This window comes from Neltuma alba, unplaced genomic scaffold (genome assembly GCF_004799145.2).
Source record: "Neltuma alba isolate B1F8T4 unplaced genomic scaffold, ASM479914v2 tig00012939_pilon, whole genome shotgun sequence".
NCBI lineage: Eukaryota > Viridiplantae > Streptophyta > Magnoliopsida > Fabales > Fabaceae > Neltuma > Neltuma alba.
Window position 1 is genome coordinate 79,765 of NW_021637305.1, and position 19,864 is coordinate 99,628.

Consider the following 19,864-nt stretch of genomic DNA (forward strand, 5'->3'; position numbering starts at 1 on the left):
AAAGAAAGCGACATAAAGGCAATACGTGCGCGCGCGCGCGTGTGTGAAAAGCATTTTTGTGAATTAAACTTTTCATTCATAAGGTTTTTATGCTGAAATATATTTACGAGGGAGAAGGAGAGCTCATTTTCATAACATGCCTTGGTGGTCGCTTGTGAGTGGGAGAAAGAATCAGTGGACACGCGTCTTCATCATATCACATGGTCTCAGGTTCATTATTCACACTCACATTCCCCCTTTAATCTATTGTCACATACAATAATAATTGCTTGACTTGGCTCCATCCCAACCGTCCACCCATTCTTACTTCGCATCGCAAACATATAAACTACTCCCCTAATTCTTTTTGCAAGATAAAGAGAATATTTTGTTTGAATTCATAATTTTATCTCAATTCATTATTTTGCATACTATTCTTTTAAAGTATACTACACCCGATCTTAATTACAAGAGCTAGTTGATTAATTTGAGGAGTTTAAAGAATAATGAGATTTATTTATGTTTTATTTCAGTGACACATACTACAAATTTTTCGTAAATAGTATCAAAAGAGTATGATAAATTATCTTCTCTAATTTATTTCCAGCAAGACAATATGGTTTATCCACATATTATTTCGTCTTTATGCCAGCGTCGTTTGCATTGCTTTGACATTTTCCACCCGTTTTTTTTAATACTACATGCATAAGATGCAGATAACTAGTTTGTAAATATTAAAAAAATTAGCTATTCATATTAAATTGGTGATATCTTTTAAAAAATATCTTTATTAATCATGTGCGTTAAAATAAAAACTATTTAATACTATGTATGTACAGTCATGGGATTACTTTAAAAAATAAATAAATTAATTAAAGTTTTATATTTATGACTAAATTGAATTTCTAACCAGTTTTTATATTTAAAACCGGAGACAGTACAATTTAAACACACAAGCACACAAATATGTTTATGTCGATCTCGGAACTTCATCCAGGCATGCAGATAGTACTGTCGCGGGCTAACTTGCCGTTCATTGACATTTTCCACTTACCTGGTCTTGACATTTTCCGCTTACCTGGTCTTCTAAACTAATTTTATATATCGCATATAATGATCATATATAGCCCCCACAAACTTTGGTGTTAGTAATTTATCTTGGGTCAACAAAGCAAAGCGTCTGGCTAAATCATTGTCATGATTTTTAGATATAAATTTACTCACTCAAATTAATGACTGCCTGCGCATTTTAGCATGTTATTATCTCTCCTTTTACTGGTGCAGACTGCATAGAAACGGATTTTTCAAGAAATCATAGCATGTGATCTTTATCATATTATTTAAATTATTTTCATGTGAAAACATGCTATTTATTTTTTAAAAAATATTTCATTACGGATACTATATCATGATTATTTGCAGAAATTAATTTTAGAAGGGTGATATTTCATGTAATAATGAAATATCAGCCGGGGGCTTCTAAGGGGGCCCGTCGGGGGTGTGTTCGGGTCAGCGTTCAAAGAGGGTGGCTTATGTTTAGTTTTATTCGAGGTATCTTGCTTGACTTTCAAATTCTTTTTTTTTGTTTTTTTGGTTTGATGCTTGAAAATACTCCAATAGACCGACGAGTCACTTGACCCTCCACTCTTACAGCTAATTAAGATGCTTTATAATTTTGAATGAATGGAGTATCTTATTGTTTTTCCTCCCCGGGCCAAAGCATGACCAAGTACACTTAATATGCCCATGATTATATTTTTGGTTTTAAAATGTCATTATACAGCTTCTTCCGCGTATTTTATATTCTTCATTATTTTTTAAGTCCTTAATAACAGAAGGTGATACTCCTCTCATCCTATTTATATTCTAATATGTTTCACATAGACAAAAAAAAACCTTAAATTACATTAACTTTTGATTAAAATATAACAACTTTTCAACTCTACCCCTATTTAATATAGGGTTAAGGTGCATCCAGCACCCCCAAGTATTTTGTCAGGTGCACCCAGTGGTCTAAAGTAATTTATGGTGCAATTTTGCCCTCAAGGTAATTAAAATGATGCACCGGTATCCCATGTTAACAGATCTGTGTACTTTGACCGTGAAATTGATGAGTCAGCACAAGTTTGACCAAAATAGTCTGACCTGACATGTCTAATAAGCAGGTGATGTGGACTTTTTTTCAGGGTTAAGGTGCATCCAGCACCCCTAAGTATTTTTCCAGGTGCACCCAGTGGCCTAAAGTAATTTATGGTGCAATTTTGCCCTCAAAGTAATTAAAATGGTGCACCGGTATCCTATGCTAACAGATCTGTTACTTTGACTGTGAAATTGATGAGTCAGCACAAGTTTGACCAAAATAGTCTGACCTGACATGTCTAATAAGCAGGTGATGTGGAATTTTTTTCGTTTGCCACTGCTTTGTTTTTTCTGTTTAGTAAATGCTCTCTTCGGCTCTTGGAATTTTTTTCAGAGTAAGAAATTTTTTCAGAGATACTCCTCTAGTCCTATTTATAAGGTAGAGAGAGAAGATATTTTTTGATCCTATTTATAAGGCACTGAGATAAATTTTTTGCATGGATGTACAAATTTACCCCTCATTTATTATTGTGTTGACTTTGTTTATATGAGGTATAATGTATATTAAATAGGGATAAAGTTAGAAAGTTATTAAAATTTAAATGAGAGTTAATGAAATTTAAGGTTTTCCTTAGTCTGTGTGAAACATGCTGGAAGTGCCTTATAAATAGGACCAGAAGAGTAATATTTAGACAAAACAATGGAATTAACAAGAAAAGCCATGTCATCTGCTTATTAGACATGCCAGGTCAGATTATTTTGGTCAAACTTGTGCTGACTGATCAATTTCACGGTCAAAGTAACAGATCTGTTAGCATGGGATACCAGTGCACCATTTTAATTACTTTGATGACAAAATTGCACCATAAATTACTTTAAGCCACTGGGTGCACCTGGAAAAATACTTGGGGGTGCTGGATGCACCTTAACCCCGAAAAAAATTCCACATCACCTGCTTATTAGACATGCCAGGTCAGATTATTTTGGTCAAACTTGTGCTGACTCATCAATTTAACGGTCAAAGTAACATATCTGTTAGCATGGGATACCGGTGCATCATTTTAATTACCTTGAGGGCAAAATTGCACCATAAATTACTTTATGCCACTGGGTGCACCTGGCAAAATACTTGGGGGTGCTGGATGCACCTTAACCCTTTAATATATACACATTTAAAAAAAAATAACTATATACACTATAATAAATAAAGAACAATAGAGTACATGAGTAAAAAAACTAATAAAATGACTTATAAATAGGATAAAAAAACTTTCTCTCTGCCCTGTAAATAGGACCAAAGGAGTAAATTTTAAGTACTTGCACTAATTATAGTTGAAACTTAGAGGAGAAAGCGTTATATATTGCCGAGAGTATATTAATTACGTCTGTTTAATCATCACACAACCAATAATCCTGCAAAAATGAGTGCTCTATAGCTGTCCAAAATTGTAAATGAGTAGTCATAAAAACTTAGAAAAACCATATTGAAGGTACTTATACTTTCTCTCAATTTTTAATTTGGTACCTATGTGTTTTTTTCCCTTTAATTAAACATTTAATTTTATCTTTGTAGCAACATTAGCTCTTATAATTTTGTTCTATTGATATTTTTAGTCTCTACATAAGGATTAATGATGTTAATAGGGTAAAATTAAAGATTTAGTTAAGAACAAAAAACACATAGGTACCAAATTGAAAATTGAAAAAAAAGTATAAGTACCTCCAATATGGTTTTTCCTAAAAAAATTGTAAATTAGCTGTGTTCTTGTTACCGCTGCATGCACCGTAATTTCAACGTATACTGTATTTAAATGAGATACGAGAAAAAAGAAGTAATAAATTAATCATTGTCCAGAACCGAGGTGCCTAAACAGGAAACATATTGCAACTAAAGAAGAAGCCGTGAAAAAAAAGGACAAGAGGCAGGCAACTTTTAATTTAGTGGTTGGCATGCATGGCCCCCGTAACATACGTACCCCAGATTTTTTTTTTAATGTATATTAGGAGCCAAACTATTTTGTAGCAAAATGTTCAAATTACATATAATTTTCAATTATAATTTTTGTTATTTGTATGTATTAGCTACCACACGAAAAATTTTAATGACATAGTTTTCAAAAAAAAATCTTTTTAAAATAAAAAGAGAAGAGTTTAGATCAACTGGTCTAAAAAGAGATCGAAGAGCATGAGTTATTGGCTTGTATGTCGTCATGTGAAATATTGCCGATAAAGATGTGACGTAATTTACCTATATATATATATATTTATTTATGTTGGCTAGAGGCAACAAGTTTACGGGTTCAATTTATGCATAGTCCACGTCTCCAACGCCAAATATGAGACATGGCCCCTTCTTAGTTACTCACCTACTCTCGGGTCGTCCACTTGCACTGACATGGCACTCAGCTACCCACCATTGACGCTGTTATAATGCGATACAGTAGTTCCACGTTGCAACACGGTGGCCGTGAGATCGCTCGTTGAGGATCTCACGGCACATAATGATTCTCAACCACCAACCCCCTCCTTGTGGCCTGCTGCCACTCCTTATGCCCACCTACCCAGAACACGCCCTCACCTCCTTATCAGCCTCTCTTATATAACGCATCTCTCTTCCCCTTCTTCCTCTCAGGAAATCCCATCCTTCTTCCCCAAGATTTCCTCTCTCCCTTTTCCTCTCATCTCCTACCTCTCCTCCTCGCCTAACTAATCTCATCCTTGCAATTTTCCTCATTTTTCTCCCACTACTTCTTCTACGTCATTATTCTCATGGAGTCCGTCGCCCAGGCTAACGGTCACCACCAGAATGGTTCCTTCTGCTTGAGTAATGGCAAGGCTGATCCCCTGAACTGGGGGGTCGCCGCCGAGTCCCTCAAGGGCAGCCACTTGGACGAGGTGAAGCGCATGGTGGAGGAGTACCGGAAGCCGGTGGTCAGGCTTGGCGGCGAGACTCTCACCATCTCTCAGGTGGCTGCCATTGCCTCACATGACCAGGGAGTGAAGGTGGAGCTGTCGGAGTCTGCCAGGGCCGGCGTCAAGGCCAGCAGCGACTGGGTCATGGACAGCATGAACAAGGGAACCGATAGTTACGGTGTAACCACCGGATTCGGGGCCACCTCTCACAGAAGAACAAAGCAAGGCGCTGCTTTGCAGAAAGAGCTCATCAGGTACGGTTCCTCTCTAGTTTCTACTCATGCCTCATCGTGAACTCATGATCCGCCTCCAGTTTTACCTTTGGTGTTTCTTTTCATGATGATACGTTAAAATTCCGGGTGATCGGTTAATGACAGACAGATAAAAAAAGGCAAAAAGCTACCTAATCCGTAAGAAGGCAGAGAACTTCATACTAGTATTATATATATATATATATATATATATATTCTCACAATACATGTATGGAGGTTGGGTTTTCGGGTAACAAATTAGTTTTGAAAAATAGGGAATAATCGTTAATGAATGATTTATATCATACGAAGAGTTGAAAAATGTTTATTTAACAATCTAATTTAGATTGATATATTTATTTTAAAGAAAAAGAAGTTGCAAGACAACTTTTTTTAAGAAAATGATTTTAGTGAAAAAATTAAAAAGATTGCCAAGAGAAAACGATTTTAAATTCTGAAATCATGTCAAATATCCAAAGGAAATAAATCCAACTTCAACTAATAATAAAAAGTATATATAAATATTGAGAAAACATAGTGAATAATAAAAAGAATATATGAATTTTGTAATATGACGTGTATTTCGTTTTCGTCCAAATAATTTAACTTTTATGTTGTTAAAATTTCAGCTCTAAAATCATTTTAGATTATGATTGTCGACAACCTACTGCCGTTATATATATCCTGATTAAAAAGGATTTTAAAAATAAAAGGGGGTAGGTAGGTATAATTTTTTTTTTTTTTTTGGATAAGCGGGGCACTGGTAACTTTTAGCGGGTGGCTGGGAAGCGCCTTGGAATTAGGACAAGCACATTAGAACATGCATCACCGGTTTGAACGCCAGGTCGGTCTCCGGACATGACTACGTTGGTTGGCCACCGGTGTAGCATCCAAATTCTTAACCAAATTATTGGTGATCATAGATATTCCTTTTTTGTGCTTTTATTCTTGGCCGTTGACTCTTCAAGGCGAAGATTATAATTTCACCGCGAGTGTTGATCTGCCAGTTAATCTCCGAATATGAAGCGTGGTAATATATGAATTCCATTTCTGATCATTGGGTCCTTTATATTTCAGATTTTTGAACGCCGGAATATTCGGCAATGGTACAGAGACTTGCCAAACTCTGCCACACTCCGCCACAAGAGCAGCCATGCTAGTCAGAATCAACACTCTTCTCCAAGGATACTCTGGCATCCGATTTGAAATCCTAGAAGCCATCACCAAGTTCCTCAACCACAACATCACCCCATGCTTGCCACTTCGTGGTACCATCACAGCCTCCGGCGATCTCGTCCCTCTTTCTTACATCGCCGGTTTACTCACCGGCAGACCTAACTCCAAGGCCGTTGGACCCAGCGGTGAAGCCCTTAATCCCAAGGAAGCTTTCCAATTGGCAGGCATCGAGTCCGAGTTCTTCGAGTTGCAGCCCAAGGAAGGGCTCGCTCTTGTAAATGGCACCGCCGTTGGTTCTGGCTTGGCTTCTATGGTTCTGTTCGAGGCTAACGTTCTAGCCGTGCTCGCTGAAGTTCTTTCGGCTATTTTCGCTGAAGTCATGCAAGGGAAGCCTGAATTTACAGACCATTTGACCCATAAATTGAAGCACCATCCTGGCCAGATTGAGGCCGCTGCTATCATGGAACACATTTTGGATGGAAGCTCCTATGTTAAAGCAGCCAAGAAGTTGCACGAGATGGATCCTCTGCAGAAGCCTAAACAAGATCGCTATGCCCTTCGAACTTCACCACAGTGGCTTGGCCCTCTCGTTGAAGTTATCAGATTCTCCACCAAGTCAATTGAGAGAGAGATCAACTCTGTGAACGATAACCCCTTGATCGACGTTTCAAGGAACAAGGCTCTACATGGTGGTAACTTCCAGGGGACCCCAATTGGAGTCTCCATGGACAACACGCGTCTGGCTATCGCTTCCATCGGAAAGCTCATGTTTGCTCAATTCTCTGAGCTCGTCAACGACTTCTACAACAATGGCTTGCCTTCCAATCTGACTGCCAGTAGAAACCCCAGCTTGGATTATGGTTTCAAGGGGGCTGAAATCGCCATGGCTTCTTACTGCTCTGAACTTCAGTATCTTGCCAATCCCGTAACAAGCCACGTCCAAAGTGCCGAGCAACACAACCAAGATGTGAACTCTTTGGGCTTGATCTCGTCTAGGAAAACAAACGAAGCCATTGAGATCTTAAAGCTCATGTCTTCCACATTTTTAGTCGCCCTCTGCCAAGCAATTGACTTGAGGCACTTGGAAGAGAACTTGAAGAACACAGTGAAGAACACAGTTAGCCAAGTTGCCAAGAGAACTCTGACCACTGGTGTGAACGGAGAACTCCATCCTTCAAGATTCTGCGAGAAGGATTTACTGAAAGTTGTAGACAGGGAGCACGTGTTTGCCTACGCTGATGATCCCTGCAGTGCTATTTACCCATTGATGCAGAAACTCAGGCAAGTTCTGGTGGACCATGCTCTGGCCAATGCCGAAAACGAGAAGAACACGAGCACATCAATCTTCCAAAAGATTGGAACTTTCGAGGAGGAGTTGAAGAATGTATTGCCGAAGGAAGTTGAGGGTGCAAGAGTCGCATACGAGACCGGCAATTCTGAAATTCCAAACAGGATCAAGGAATGCAGGTCATACCCTCTGTACAAGTTTGTGAGAGAGGAGCTGGGGACTCAGTTGCTAACCGGCGAGAGGGTGATTTCACCAGGTGAGGAATGCGACAAGGTGTTCACAGCTTTATGTCAGGGCAAGATCATTGATCCTCTTCTGGAATGCGTTGGCCAGTGGAATGGCGCCCCTCTTCCAATCTGTTAATTCTTCAGCTTCCTAGTCGAGATGGTTTCCTTTTATATCTTCGTTATGTGCAGTTATAAACAGTTGGTTTGTTAGTTTGGTGATGGGGGCCTCAGGCAAATCAACCCAGAAAGATGCTTGTATGTCCTAGTTTGCTTAATATCAGGAGGATATTATAACTTTTCTTTGAAATTGAGATTTAATTTGTTTGTCATCGCTTGGAGCGCTACTGGAATATATGCCCCCGATTGATGGAAACGGCATGTTTCTTTTCAAGAACGCGTCTCCTAAATTTCTCTGTTTTGGCCACCAAAGTCATTTGTTCAGAGTAAAGATACGCAATACGGTTTGTCTTTTTTTCCCCCTTTCCCAAGTGATCTATAAGCCAAATCACAACGCTTCCGCAACAGGTTATGTATTGGTCAATGCTGCAATATCGAATTTTGTTCGATGAACTTGGATAGTGCTAGAGACTTGGCGGGCAAACGTTTTCTTTCAAATCAGTAATCGCCCATCAAAATTTGGTTGACAACTGTCTAAGAATTAATTAAGCAAGAAATGGTCGTCTAAAAAAATTAAGCGGTAAATAAATGGCTCCCTCACGGCGGTGAAATCCCTTTCTGGAATTTGTCAAATGTCAGTGCATAATATGTCCACGTGGCCGATATCCTTAGGAGTTATCCTGTGATCCTTAGGATTTTTAAATGAAAATGAGGGGATTAATTTTTAGACTTATCCTCATAGGTTAAAATAAAAAATATCTTACAACAAAACAAAAGATAAAAAAATATCTATATCTACGTGATTTGTTTTTTTTTTTTTTGGATTCTAAAGAGATTAATGTGTCAGAAAAATAATATAGATAAATATATATAATCAAATTATGTCGCAGGATCTTTTAATAAATTAAAATAATAATAGGCCGAAATTCCAAAGTTATCATAAGAGGCTTCTTGATTCTTGAATCCCTTACATTATTAAAACTCAATCCATATGTGGAGTTGGTAGTTACCATCCAAAAATTGGAAACTGAATCCCTTTCTCGTCTTTTTAAGACAGGTAAGGTGTTCAACGATGGTTCCAATTTTGTGAATAATCTCTTGATCATTTCCTAATTTCTATTTTGTACTGTTTATTTATCAAAAAGTCTTAATTGCAGGTGATCAACTTAAAACTGTTGTTCTTTTTTACTCTAAAATTTGTTATTACTTGCTTTTCACTTGTAAATAGATTTTAAAGTAATTAAAATATTTTTTGAGGTCTGATTGTAGTTATCTTTTTTTTTTTCGATTGGGCCTGCGGTCGGGCTTTGAAACAGCGCGCTAAGGTTGGCGGAAAGAAATGAGAAATAACGCGCTGAGAAGAAGGACTATTCATCGCACTCGGTCCCTAAACATACAAAGGGAAAGCACCGAGGCAGAGTGACCCTTTGAATTGTAACTGGCCTGGCCTTGTGCGTCCCTGCACTGGCACTTGGAACCTTCGACTTTCCGAAAGGATCAGTTTATAGTTTGGCTTCTCCATTGGTGGTCGTCGTCAACTATGGCTTCTCAGCTTCTTAGACGATTTCTTGGGAGGCGCAGCAGCCAGGTTTTCTCTTTCTCGGATCTTAGGGCTTTCTCTTCCGCTTCTACTCCGATCCGAGCCACTCTTTTCCCTGGCGACGGTATTGGCCCCGAGATCGCCGACTCCGTCAAACAGGTTTTTCTTCCCCTGCCATTATTTCTTATTTTCTTACTTTCAATTCCGTATTCTAGCCTTGATTTGAATAATAGCTCTTCGCAAATTACTGTACGGAACTAATTATTGGGAGCTCCGTTGTTGATTCACATGCTTCTTACTGTCCGAAATATGCGGAGCCCCGGGTTTAATTTGACCTTAAATTCATTAATTCAATGTCGAGACTTGTGATTATCTGCTAAACTGTCTGTTCCGCATTGACGCTTCTGGATTTTGTCTTTTAATTTTTTTTTTTTTTAACGTAGCACTTTCAGATTTGTTTTTCTACGCATTTTTTTTTTTAATTATGCATTCCCGATTGACTGGTGTGGTTTGCGTCTGGACGATTTTTTGAAGAGTATTCTCTGCACCATTGAATGCTATTCTGTTCAAAATGGGCATCGTTTTTGCGAATATTTGGCACGCTCGCCCTTTGTTTTTACAGAAAATGGTTTGAGAGGTGGAACATATTTTTGTGGAAAAAATAACTTAGAAGGTATTCTCCCTTTGAGATAAGAATTAAACGAGGCAACATTTTGCAGTTGACTATTACACCAGGCATGGAAAATGTGTCGGCATTAAATAGTGGATTGTTTTTTTGGGGCTTTTGGGTAACTATTTTGTGTTCTGAATGCTAGGAACTATAGGAAACCTTTTCCAGGAAATCATTTGTCTGAGTTCTCCCTGAATCTCAAGGTCAACGTGAGTGTAACTAGTTTGAGCTTTGAAAATACCGTTAAACTGTTGCCTTTCCAACCTAAACTTCTTGCAAACGGGATATTCATAATCTGGTTCAAGTTGAAGATGATATAAGATGGATGGACCATTTCATATTATGCTTGTAAATATACCAAAGTTAAGTTCCGAATGAGAATTCTCAAGTTTTTAGCGTGGCCTGCATATACCATCTTTAAGCTATAGTATCCTTTGAATATCTGATTTTTAATATCAAAACGGAGAAAGACAAAGGCATTGATGCCAAGATGAAACATGGGATGGAGAAGCCGGCTCAAAATATTTGATCTTAGGTGCATTTCCCTCTGGAATCTTATTGTTTGGGTACGACTGGACAACTACTGGTATCTAAAAATATTCTTTCTTAGAATGTTGTTGTTAAATATAAATATATATGTATAGTAAAACTGTTGGATCGGGATCGGGTGTTACTTAGATGTGAAACTTGCAATAAGAATAGCTGCTGTGGCCCATGATCAAAGCTTTAGACTTCCAGGTGGTGCTTGCGAAGGTTTGTTTTATGGATTATGATATCTGTTTTGTACTTTGGTAATTTGAGTCAGGCTGTTGCTATAGCTGAATGGCAAATTTGATTTACTTGGTTGCTGAAATAGACTAATAGAAGTTGTGGTTTAGTCTGTCTAGTCTCTCTTTCTCTGTATATTTCTTCTTATGCATGTTGATGAAACTTGATTTATTCAGTAAATTTAATGTACTGTTCTTTCAACAACTTCGTTTGCAATTAGGTGTTCAGTGCAGCTGAAGTGCCGATAGAATGGGAAGAGCACTATGTTGGGGATACAATTGACCCTAGAACACAGAGCTTTTTAACATGGGAAAGCTTAGAATCAGTTAGGCAAAATAAGGTTGGTTTGAAGGGACCAATGGCCACCCCTATTGGAAAAGGTCATCGTTCATTAAACCTTACTCTTAGGAAAGAACTTAATTTGTATGCCAATGTCCGACCTTGTCATAGTCTTCCCGGCTACAAAACTCGCTATGATAATGTAGACCTTATCACTATCCGTGAAAATACAGAAGGGGAGTACAGTGGACTTGAACATCAGGTAAGTTTTTAACAATTGATGTGACATTCTACCATTGAATTTATGACTGATATTAACTCTCATCAACCCCCATCTACTGTTGACAGGTTGTGAGAGGTGTAGTAGAAAGCCTCAAAATTATTACGCGCCAAGCAAGTTTAAGAGTGGCTGAGTATGCTTTTCATTATGCCCAGACACATGGTAGAGAGAGGGTGTCTGCAATACATAAGGCCAACATTATGCAAAAAACTGATGGACTTTTCCTCAAGGTTCACAGATACTTAAAATTGCATGCACAATCAATTGGCTTCAATTTTTAGCCATGAATCCTTCCATTGACTTAGATTTTGAATTATTTTCAGTGTTGCCGTGAGGTTGCTGAGAAATATCCTGAGATAACTTATGAGGAAGTTGTCATTGACAATTGCTGTATGATGGTATGGTGTCTTCCTATATGGATTTAGGCACATTAGATGTGTGATGCAATTGCATTTGGAAATTGTTGTGTCAAAATGGAATAACACATGCTGTTGCCCATTTACAGCTTGTGAAGAATCCATCTGCGTTTGATGTCTTAGTGATGCCTAACCTCTATGGTGATATTATCAGTGACCTTTGTGCTGGCTTGGTTGGAGGATTGGGCTTAACACCAAGGTATTTTCGTTTTTGTTTTTGGTCAAAAAATGTAGAATGTTATGAGTATCGTTTGATGCAATTTTGTAATGTCGGCAGCTGCAACATTGGTGAGGGCGGTATTGCACTAGCTGAGGCTGTGCATGGTTCAGCACCTGATATTGCTGGAAAGGTGAGCTGTTCCAACTACTCCCTATTCTTCGATAGTCTTCAATCTTTTCACATTTTTTTCTTTTCGAACAAGCAATCTTTTCACCTTTTTATTTTATAGTTTGCATTCCCCCCCCCCCCCAAAACTTGTGTTTGATTTGTGATGGCATTGGAGGAATTGATAGCCTAAGTTATATAATCGTCCCGCCATCCAGACCAGGGTGAAGTTATTGATTTTATTTTTAACATTGTTGTCTTGGTTGCTGATAATGAAAATTTCCCGTGTACTAAAGAATTGGGTTAGTGGACGTGTTTTTCCCAACTAGGATTCTAGGAAGTCAAATTTGGTGGTGGTGCTTTTCAAATGAGATCTTTTGAAATGTCTACGATCTGTCATCCGTGTACTTCAATTTTCTGGTAGTATCGTTACCCTGCTATGAAAAAATTTGTTGCAGTAATTAACCTTGTGCGCTCAATTTATTTAAACATTTTTATCAAATTGACATGGTCGCTTTGAAGATAGATGTTCTTGTGTAAATTGTCTAGATTGGCTGGCAGACTGAGGCTAGATAATAAAAACTTAGACAGAAATTAATGATCTCACAAGAAGAAACTTGGATTTTCTGATTTTTTGTTGTTATTTAGTTGCCAAATTATTTTCCTCTCAAATGCAGCCTGGGTCATAGTGTCATTGACGCTCATTTCAAGATGTTGCGTTGCTTATTCATATTTTCTTCGGATTTATGTAGAACTTGGCAAATCCAACTGCTTTGCTGCTGAGTGCTGTTACAATGCTGCGCCATCTTGAGCTCCATGACAAGGCTGAGCGGATTCAAAATGCCATACTCAACACAATTGCTGAAGGAAAGTACCGAACGGCTGACCTTGGTGGCAGTTCATCAACAACTGACTTTACAAAAGCAATTTGTGATCATCTTTAAATTTTTGCTTTGGGGTCAGCCAAAAAGAAAATTCATTCCTTGTGGTTTTTTCCCCAGCCAAGTTCTAATTTATTTACAAGTTTTTTTCCTGTTAAGAAGAGTAGGATTACATCAACTTAAATGAATGGCTCACCTGCACATGTTACCTCAAAAGATGAGGAATGGATGGGCAAACATGGCTTCAAATATCTGGGGCTATTGCCTGCATGGCATTAATGAGGGCGATGGAGTCTCTACTCTTAAAATGTAACCGCGTGGATGGGAAACCTCGGTTATCCTTAATTCTTTGTTAATAATGTAGCCAAATAAAAGCACCATATGATGTTATGTCATCAAACTAAAGATTTTGTTTTACAGTCATTTCAAACTGTCTTGTGATTATACGCCTACTAGAGGATAATAATGTGGAATGCGAACGTGTTGTCGATGACAAATTTTGAAGTGGAGTAACCCTCGTTGAGTAGAAAAGACAATGGCTGAGGAAATTTGTTGCAGTCATCACATTAGGCTCTAGCTGCATCTCTCTAAGTATCTTTGCAATTGGAGAGGTTTACATTATCCTGTCCAACTTTTTTCTTTCTTTCTTTTGTTTCTTGGGACCTGAAAGCTCCCCGTCTTGAACCTTTGGATTGGATTGGATTGTTCACCAAACTTCCAAAGCTCTCCAGAACCGTATCTCTTCAAGTACTCCTATTATAATTTGATGCTATCATAGCCGCGAGACCACGATCACGAGTTTAGAGCTAGCACCTAAATGTGGAAGTTCGATTGCGTCTACGCTGACTAATATTTTCACCATGAGTTTAGTGCTCCAATGTTATGCATTCTTGTTACAAGTGTTGTAATCTTGTGTCCCTTCTTTCTCATAAGACGCCTCACTATAACTAACCTGGGATTTGAAGAAAAAGGGAACAAGCAGCCCCAAAATTGGATTGCAACTCCACAACCATTTGTTGGCCAAAAAAAAAAAAGTTCCACGACTTCTTTGTCTTCTCTTTTATAATCCGGATGACTGACCCACGTTTTAAAATTACACAACGGCTGAAAATTCATTTTCCCTTTTCAAAATTACATCAAACATTTGGAATTATTATTAATTGATTTTAGAATATCATCGTGCTTTTCTTGTTAGATGATGGATATTATCTTCATTTTCAATCCTGATTAAGATAGTAAATAATTATTTAACGCTCTTTCTTTATTTTCTTAGGCGCATATTCATATCCTCCTTTATTTTTTTTCTCCATTTAGTCAAATTTATGTCAATCAACAAGCACTAGTATTATGCATAGAAATTATGGTTTTTAACTAGTATTATTTGTAAGACAACCCCCCCTTCTAGTCACTTTTACGGTGAGATTCTCTTCACAGAAATTGGGTCATTACAGTCTAGAGGCGCAAATCTTGAAGCAGAGTTTTCTTTGCTTATTTGTTTTGATTTTTCTGTAACTTTTTGGTTGTGTTTCAGTGGATGGACCATGGATTTTTAGTTGGTTTTGTTGTGGTTGGACTTTCGGATGCTTGGTATGACTCTCTCCCTCCCTCTCACATTCACTCGCGCGTGCGCATACATTTATGCTCATATTATTCTTTTGAAAAGCAACTTCTATTTTTTATTTGTTACAGATGAGTATTAGTGTCCCTACACTATCATTTTCAATTATTTGCGTAGAAATAACATTTGATGAAAACTTCTCCCAATTAATAGAGATATTTTTAAAAAAATAAGAAACAAAATAGACTGAGATCATATATTTGAGATCAAATCCACCATTTCAATAAAATTTTTATATTAAGGATTAGAGGTAATATTTACTGTTTTTCTTCAAGCTAATTTGCGTGACTTATAAATTGATATATAATCTAATAATTTATATAAATATTTTAAAAAGATGGTATAACATATGTCATAATTAAGTAATTTTTTTTAATCTCTTCGATCTAGTAAAGCAGCTCTTATACCTAATACCAGAGGTATTAAGTTTCACAAGTTTAGCACTCACCCACGATCTCTGCCGTTAGTATGAGGATTTCATGAATGGATATTTTTAAACATTGTTTAGAGGAGTTATTTAAGTCATGAAAAAGATACTGGTATTGAAATTTGAAACTGAATGCATGTTTCATTTTGTTAGTTTTTGGTTAATTTACAAAACATACGCGTGCTTCAAAGTATATGTGTGCGCGCCGCAGAATTTACTCATTTCGGACGCTTTGGAGGGCATATGCTGATTTCAATTTTCAACCCCACTAACGAGTAACGAGAATGGCCAGTTGGTGGGACTGTTGATTCTGACTTCTCAAAAAGAGAATGGCAGATGCGTATGATCCTATGATATCTTCTGATGGATACGAAATTGACTGACAAATAAAATATTGTGAAGGAGTAAATGGCTCCAAATTCCGCCCAGCCGCTCCTGCAGCTTCTGCCTGTCTCTCCCATCAACCACCAATGGCATCCCAAGGCATTCTATTGGGAATGGGTAATCCCCTCCTTGACATCTCATCCGTCGTCGACCCTGGCTTCTTGCAAAAGTATGCATCTCTTCCCTCTTTTCTTCGCCTCTCATTCTCTACGTAGTCTTCTTCCTTCATTTTCTGGCTGATTCTCAGGCAATATTCTTTTGTTAAGTTTCAAATAGTTCCCCAATCTGAGACTAGTCTAATCTTATATGTCTCGTTGAGCTTCATTTCACGCCTGCCTATGTGCTCTTTAATCCATATCTTAGAGACAGCCTACCATGTTTATTTCATTTAGTTTGCTTGCAAGAGAATTCCAGTGAGTGTCCGTTTGGACTTTCCCAAAATGGCAAGTTTACAGAATTTGTTTTTTCTTGCGGTAACAGTGATGCATTTCCCGATTTCTGGGCTTCCGCCCTACAAGTTTATGGATGGATAGTATCTGACGATCAGTTCTATTCCAAACTTTGTTCTATCATGTGGATACGAGGTCTCTCATTGCCTGATTTGTCAAAAATTCGTGATTGACTCATATATGATCATGAATGTCAAGGATCACATCTCCCTTTTCTGGACGATTTGACCTGGTTTTTGTGTGACAGATACGACCTCAAGTTGAACGATGCAATTCCTGCGGACGAAAAGCATCAGCCTATGTAAGAAATCTCACTCGATGCCTACACTGCAGTTGTTGACAAATTCAAGTTCTTACTGATAGTGGTCATTGTCCGACTTATGTTAATCATTAATCACTGTTGGAACCGTCATCCTTCAATTGCACATTTCCCTCTTTATGCTTAGGCATATTCGGTAATATGAAGGACTACTAACTTTTATTCGCAGACCAACGAAGTGACATTGTTTTGGCTTATTGAGCTTTTAGTTAATCTTCTTATTGCATCATTCTGTGAAAATTACAGTATATGACCTGTTTACCTAGTAAAAGTAGAATATAGTGTAGGAAACCTGGGAACAGTTGGTTCCCAAGAGAATCTGCGCTCTGCATTTTCTTTATCATCTTCGAATCATTTTTCTTGACATGAGTTAATATAACTGTGGGTTGAACTCTGAACCAATCTTATGCATATGATCATCTCAGGTACGAAGAAATGGCCACAAAATATAACGTGGAGTACATAGCTGGAGGTAATACGTGAGGTCTGACATTGGATTTGAGAAAATTGATTTATTTGTCATGTCATAAGCACACTTCAGAACAAAATTCAGAGTACTCATTGGTGAATTTTCAAAAAATTTCTTATTGTCAGGTTCTACTCAGAATTCAATCAGGGTAGCACAGGTATGTACTTGAACAATTATGATTCATAATAGAATCTGGAGTCTGCGTCAAAGTAATTTACTATTTGTCTTGTAGTGGATGCTTCAAACACCAGGTTTAACAACTTACATTGGTTCCATTGGGAAGGATAAATTTGGAGAGGAGATGACGAAGAGTTCAAAAGATGCTGGCGTTAATGTAGGTTTTATCTTGTCTTATACTTCGTAATTTGTTACTCTGAGGCGGACCCCGGAATCCTCTTTTCTAAAATACATTGTTCATTCAAAATCAGGTTCAATATCACATAGATGAAACCACACCTACCGGAACTTGTGCTGTTTGCGTCGTTGGTGGTGAAAGGTCTGATATCAGTCTGATCTTCCCCTTATCTCCCTTAATACTGACCTTTACTGCTGTTTTCCCAGAACTTATATCTTGGCTTCAAGACATTTGTAATAGTATGGACATTTTCTTAATGATCTTCAGTTGGTTTTAAATTTAGGTCTCTTGTTGCCAATTTAGCGGCTGCAAGTTGCTACAGGTCGGAACATTTGAAGAGACCAGAAATTTGGGCTTTTGGTACCTTTCGGAACATGCTGGGTCTACCCCCCCCCCCACCTTCATTTCCTAGTAATTTCCGGTGACTGATATCTGATATGATGTAATCTTTTCTTTGATAGTTGACAAGGCCAAGTATTTCTATGTTGCTGGCTTCTTCCTCGTCGTCTCCCCTGATTCCATTCAGTTAGTTGCTGAACATGCAGCTGTAAATAATAAGGTCTGATAAGAAGAAATTGGCCATGCCTTCTTACTTGCAGTTTCTGATGTCTTCCTATTTTGCTTCTGTATACAGGTCTTCATGATGAACCTCTCTGCCCCGTTTATCTGTGAGTTCTTCAAGGATGCACTTGATGGAGTCTTGCCGTAAGGAACTTTCTCATTCAAGTTCAAGTGAATAAATTTACATATGATCTAAAGGATGGCGTTTCTGGATTCAGGTACATGGACTTCGTTTTTGGAAACGAGACTGAGGCAAGGTCATTCTCTGAAGTGCATGGCTGGGGGGTAAATTTGACTTGCTATTGCTAGCAGATCTCTGCATTGTGGGCTTTAGATATTGACTTGTGAGGTCTCTACCTATTGACTAGATTGATAACGTGGAGGAGATAGCTCTGAAGATTTCCCAGTTGCCAAAGGCATCAGGAACACACAAAAGGATCACCATTATCACACAAGGAGCAGATCCTGTGTGTGTTGCTGAGGACGGGAAGGTGAAAAAGTTCCCCGTGATACCATTACCTAAAGAGAAACTTGTTGATACAAACGGAGCAGGTAACTGTCCCATTGCTTAGGAGTTACAAAGTGGTATAAAGCTGCTTGTACGATTACGCGCATAAACTCTTCATTGTATAAGAAAAGAAGTGAAAAATACCATTCGTTTTCATGATATCTGTTCAATACAGCCAAGGCATAACTATCTGTGATGTATGAAGGTGATATATAACGTTGTTTTGTTGGTAGGAGATGCATTTGTTGGAGGATTCCTTTCACAATTGATTCAGGAGAAGACCATAGGAGACTGCATCAGAGCTGGATGTTACGCAGCAAGTACTATCTTGCAAAGGTCTGGGTGCAAATTTCCAGACAAGCCTGATTTTCGTTGAGTAATCCTTACTCCCCATCCTGTGGAGGTTCTGATTGTCGACCACTGAGAAGGCCATTGTTGTATTATAATTTATAGTTGCGTTCGTAGTCATGGAATTAGGGGGTGGTCATTAGTGTGGCTCTTGCCTCATGGAGTTGGGACTCTTGAGTCGGTGGCCAGGGAATAAAACGGCAGAGAATGGCCGGAGTAGTGCAGTCTAAGGAAGACAACTGGAGTAGGTGAGATGATGTATTCTGCAACGTCTGAAGGTCAATTATCAAACAAGGAATTCCTGCTTTATAAAGAATGGTAATGTAATGTAATGTCGCATAAGTGTACTGTAATTAATAGTTTGCAGCAAGAGATTTGGACCTCCCAGCTGGCAGTCTGGACCCTTCGAACTAGCTTGTAGTTGGACAGACTTGACAGTATCTAACAGGATCTTTCTTTGAGGGGGGAAAAAAATATCACGTTCTAAACTTTTTCTTTTTCTTTATTTTTTGTTTGGTTCGGTGGCGTCTTTCGGAAAGTTAAGATAAAACCATATCAAATCATCGACTTTAACTCCAAGTCAGGTTACAATTTTTTTATCAAGAGGGTGTAATTACTCGACCCCGCCTGCACGACAAAAGAAATATCCATTTTTTTTTTTTTGCCGGAACGATCGCTAAATTATTATTCATTGAAACAAGACGGGGAGATATATGTCTTTAACAATAATATGATACAGGTAAAATAATACAAATCTGAATTAATTAACTAAATCATACGCTTGCTATCTCATAATTTAACAACGATTGTTGTACAATATCTTCATTGAAAATTTAGCGTTGAGAACCTGGAAAAAATCAAGTCCGAGTTCTGTCGTCCAATTCCAATCCAAATAAAAGGAGAAACATGACCGCGATTTTACCTGTCTTCTGTGTATGAAATTGTTTGATATAAAAAAAAAAAAGTTCACAGTAACAATACACGTATATTGTTATATACTACTTCGGTCCTAATCATAAAATCTCATTTGTATCAACGAGACTTTATAATTAGGATCGGAGGTAGTACTATTAGAGCTAGTTGACTAATTTAAGTAGATTAAGTAAATTAGTTAACTTAGTTATTTATAATAAATAGGTGTCGTCTTTTCTAATATATCATTATTAATCAAGTATATTGGTTAAAACTATTATTATTATAAGAGTTACTTTAAAAATATATATAAATATAATAGATA

At 37.8% G+C, this 19,864-nt stretch overlaps 3 protein-coding genes across 6 annotated transcripts; all 3 read left to right on the forward strand.

Moving 5' to 3' along the window:
• Positions 1 to 4,693: 4,693 nt before the first annotated feature.
• LOC114732851 (phenylalanine ammonia-lyase 1) lies at positions 4,694 to 8,385 on the forward strand. The gene is made up of 2 exons (XM_028920221.1): positions 4,694 to 5,225; positions 6,300 to 8,385. The coding sequence occupies exons 1-2, from the start codon at positions 4,828 to 4,830 to the stop codon at positions 8,047 to 8,049; spliced, it is 2,148 nt and encodes a 715-aa protein (XP_028776054.1). The 5' UTR covers positions 4,694 to 4,827; the 3' UTR covers positions 8,050 to 8,385.
• Positions 8,386 to 9,418: 1,033 nt separating this feature from the next.
• On the forward strand, positions 9,419 to 13,618 carry LOC114732834 (isocitrate dehydrogenase [NAD] catalytic subunit 5, mitochondrial). Its single transcript, XM_028920199.1, has 7 exons — positions 9,419 to 9,729; positions 11,229 to 11,549; positions 11,636 to 11,797; positions 11,891 to 11,965; positions 12,073 to 12,182; positions 12,261 to 12,333; positions 13,061 to 13,618. Exons 1-7 carry the CDS (start codon positions 9,571 to 9,573, stop codon positions 13,250 to 13,252), a joined length of 1,092 nt encoding a protein of 363 aa, XP_028776032.1. The 5' UTR covers positions 9,419 to 9,570; the 3' UTR covers positions 13,253 to 13,618.
• A 2,028-nt stretch (positions 13,619 to 15,646) lies between these two features.
• On the forward strand, positions 15,647 to 19,090 carry LOC114732842 (adenosine kinase 2). 4 transcript variants are annotated; one of them, XM_028920208.1, is made up of 12 exons: positions 15,647 to 15,787; positions 16,315 to 16,368; positions 16,812 to 16,858; positions 16,981 to 17,012; positions 17,088 to 17,189; positions 17,284 to 17,351; positions 17,494 to 17,570; positions 17,672 to 17,769; positions 17,845 to 17,915; positions 17,990 to 18,056; positions 18,140 to 18,356; positions 18,513 to 18,597. In XM_028920208.1, the coding sequence occupies exons 1-11, from the start codon at positions 15,705 to 15,707 to the stop codon at positions 18,341 to 18,343; spliced, it is 903 nt and encodes a 300-aa protein (XP_028776041.1). In that variant the 5' UTR covers positions 15,647 to 15,704; the 3' UTR covers positions 18,344 to 18,356; positions 18,513 to 18,597. The 4 variants fall into 4 exon arrangements, with proteins under 4 accessions (XP_028776041.1, XP_028776040.1, XP_028776039.1 ...); XM_028920207.1 differs by having other exon boundaries at positions 15,651 to 15,787; positions 17,139 to 17,189; positions 18,140 to 18,323; positions 18,513 to 19,090; XM_028920206.1 differs by having other exon boundaries at positions 15,652 to 15,787; positions 18,140 to 18,323; positions 18,513 to 19,090.
• Positions 19,091 to 19,864: the final 774 nt, after the last annotated feature.

Excerpts from the sequence above, each read along its gene's own strand:
- LOC114732842 (XM_028920206.1), top strand. The coding sequence starts at position 15,705 with ATGGCATCCCAAGGCATTCTATTGGGAATGGGTAATCCCCTCCTTGAC. Across the intron at positions 15,788-16,314 it reads GACCCTGGCTTCTTGCAAAA|ATACGACCTCAAGTTGAACG; the intron begins GTATGCATCTCT and ends TTTGTGTGACAG. Across the intron at positions 16,859-16,980 it reads CGTGGAGTACATAGCTGGAG|GTTCTACTCAGAATTCAATC; the intron begins GTAATACGTGAG and ends TCTTATTGTCAG.
- LOC114732851 (XM_028920221.1), top strand. The coding sequence starts at position 4,828 with ATGGAGTCCGTCGCCCAGGCTAACGGTCACCACCAGAATGGTTCCTTC. Across the intron at positions 5,226-6,299 it reads TTGCAGAAAGAGCTCATCAG|ATTTTTGAACGCCGGAATAT; the intron begins GTACGGTTCCTC and ends TTTATATTTCAG.
- LOC114732834 (XM_028920199.1), top strand. The coding sequence starts at position 9,571 with ATGGCTTCTCAGCTTCTTAGACGATTTCTTGGGAGGCGCAGCAGCCAG. Across the intron at positions 11,798-11,890 it reads CTGATGGACTTTTCCTCAAG|TGTTGCCGTGAGGTTGCTGA; the intron begins GTTCACAGATAC and ends AATTATTTTCAG. Across the intron at positions 12,183-12,260 it reads GGATTGGGCTTAACACCAAG|CTGCAACATTGGTGAGGGCG; the intron begins GTATTTTCGTTT and ends TAATGTCGGCAG.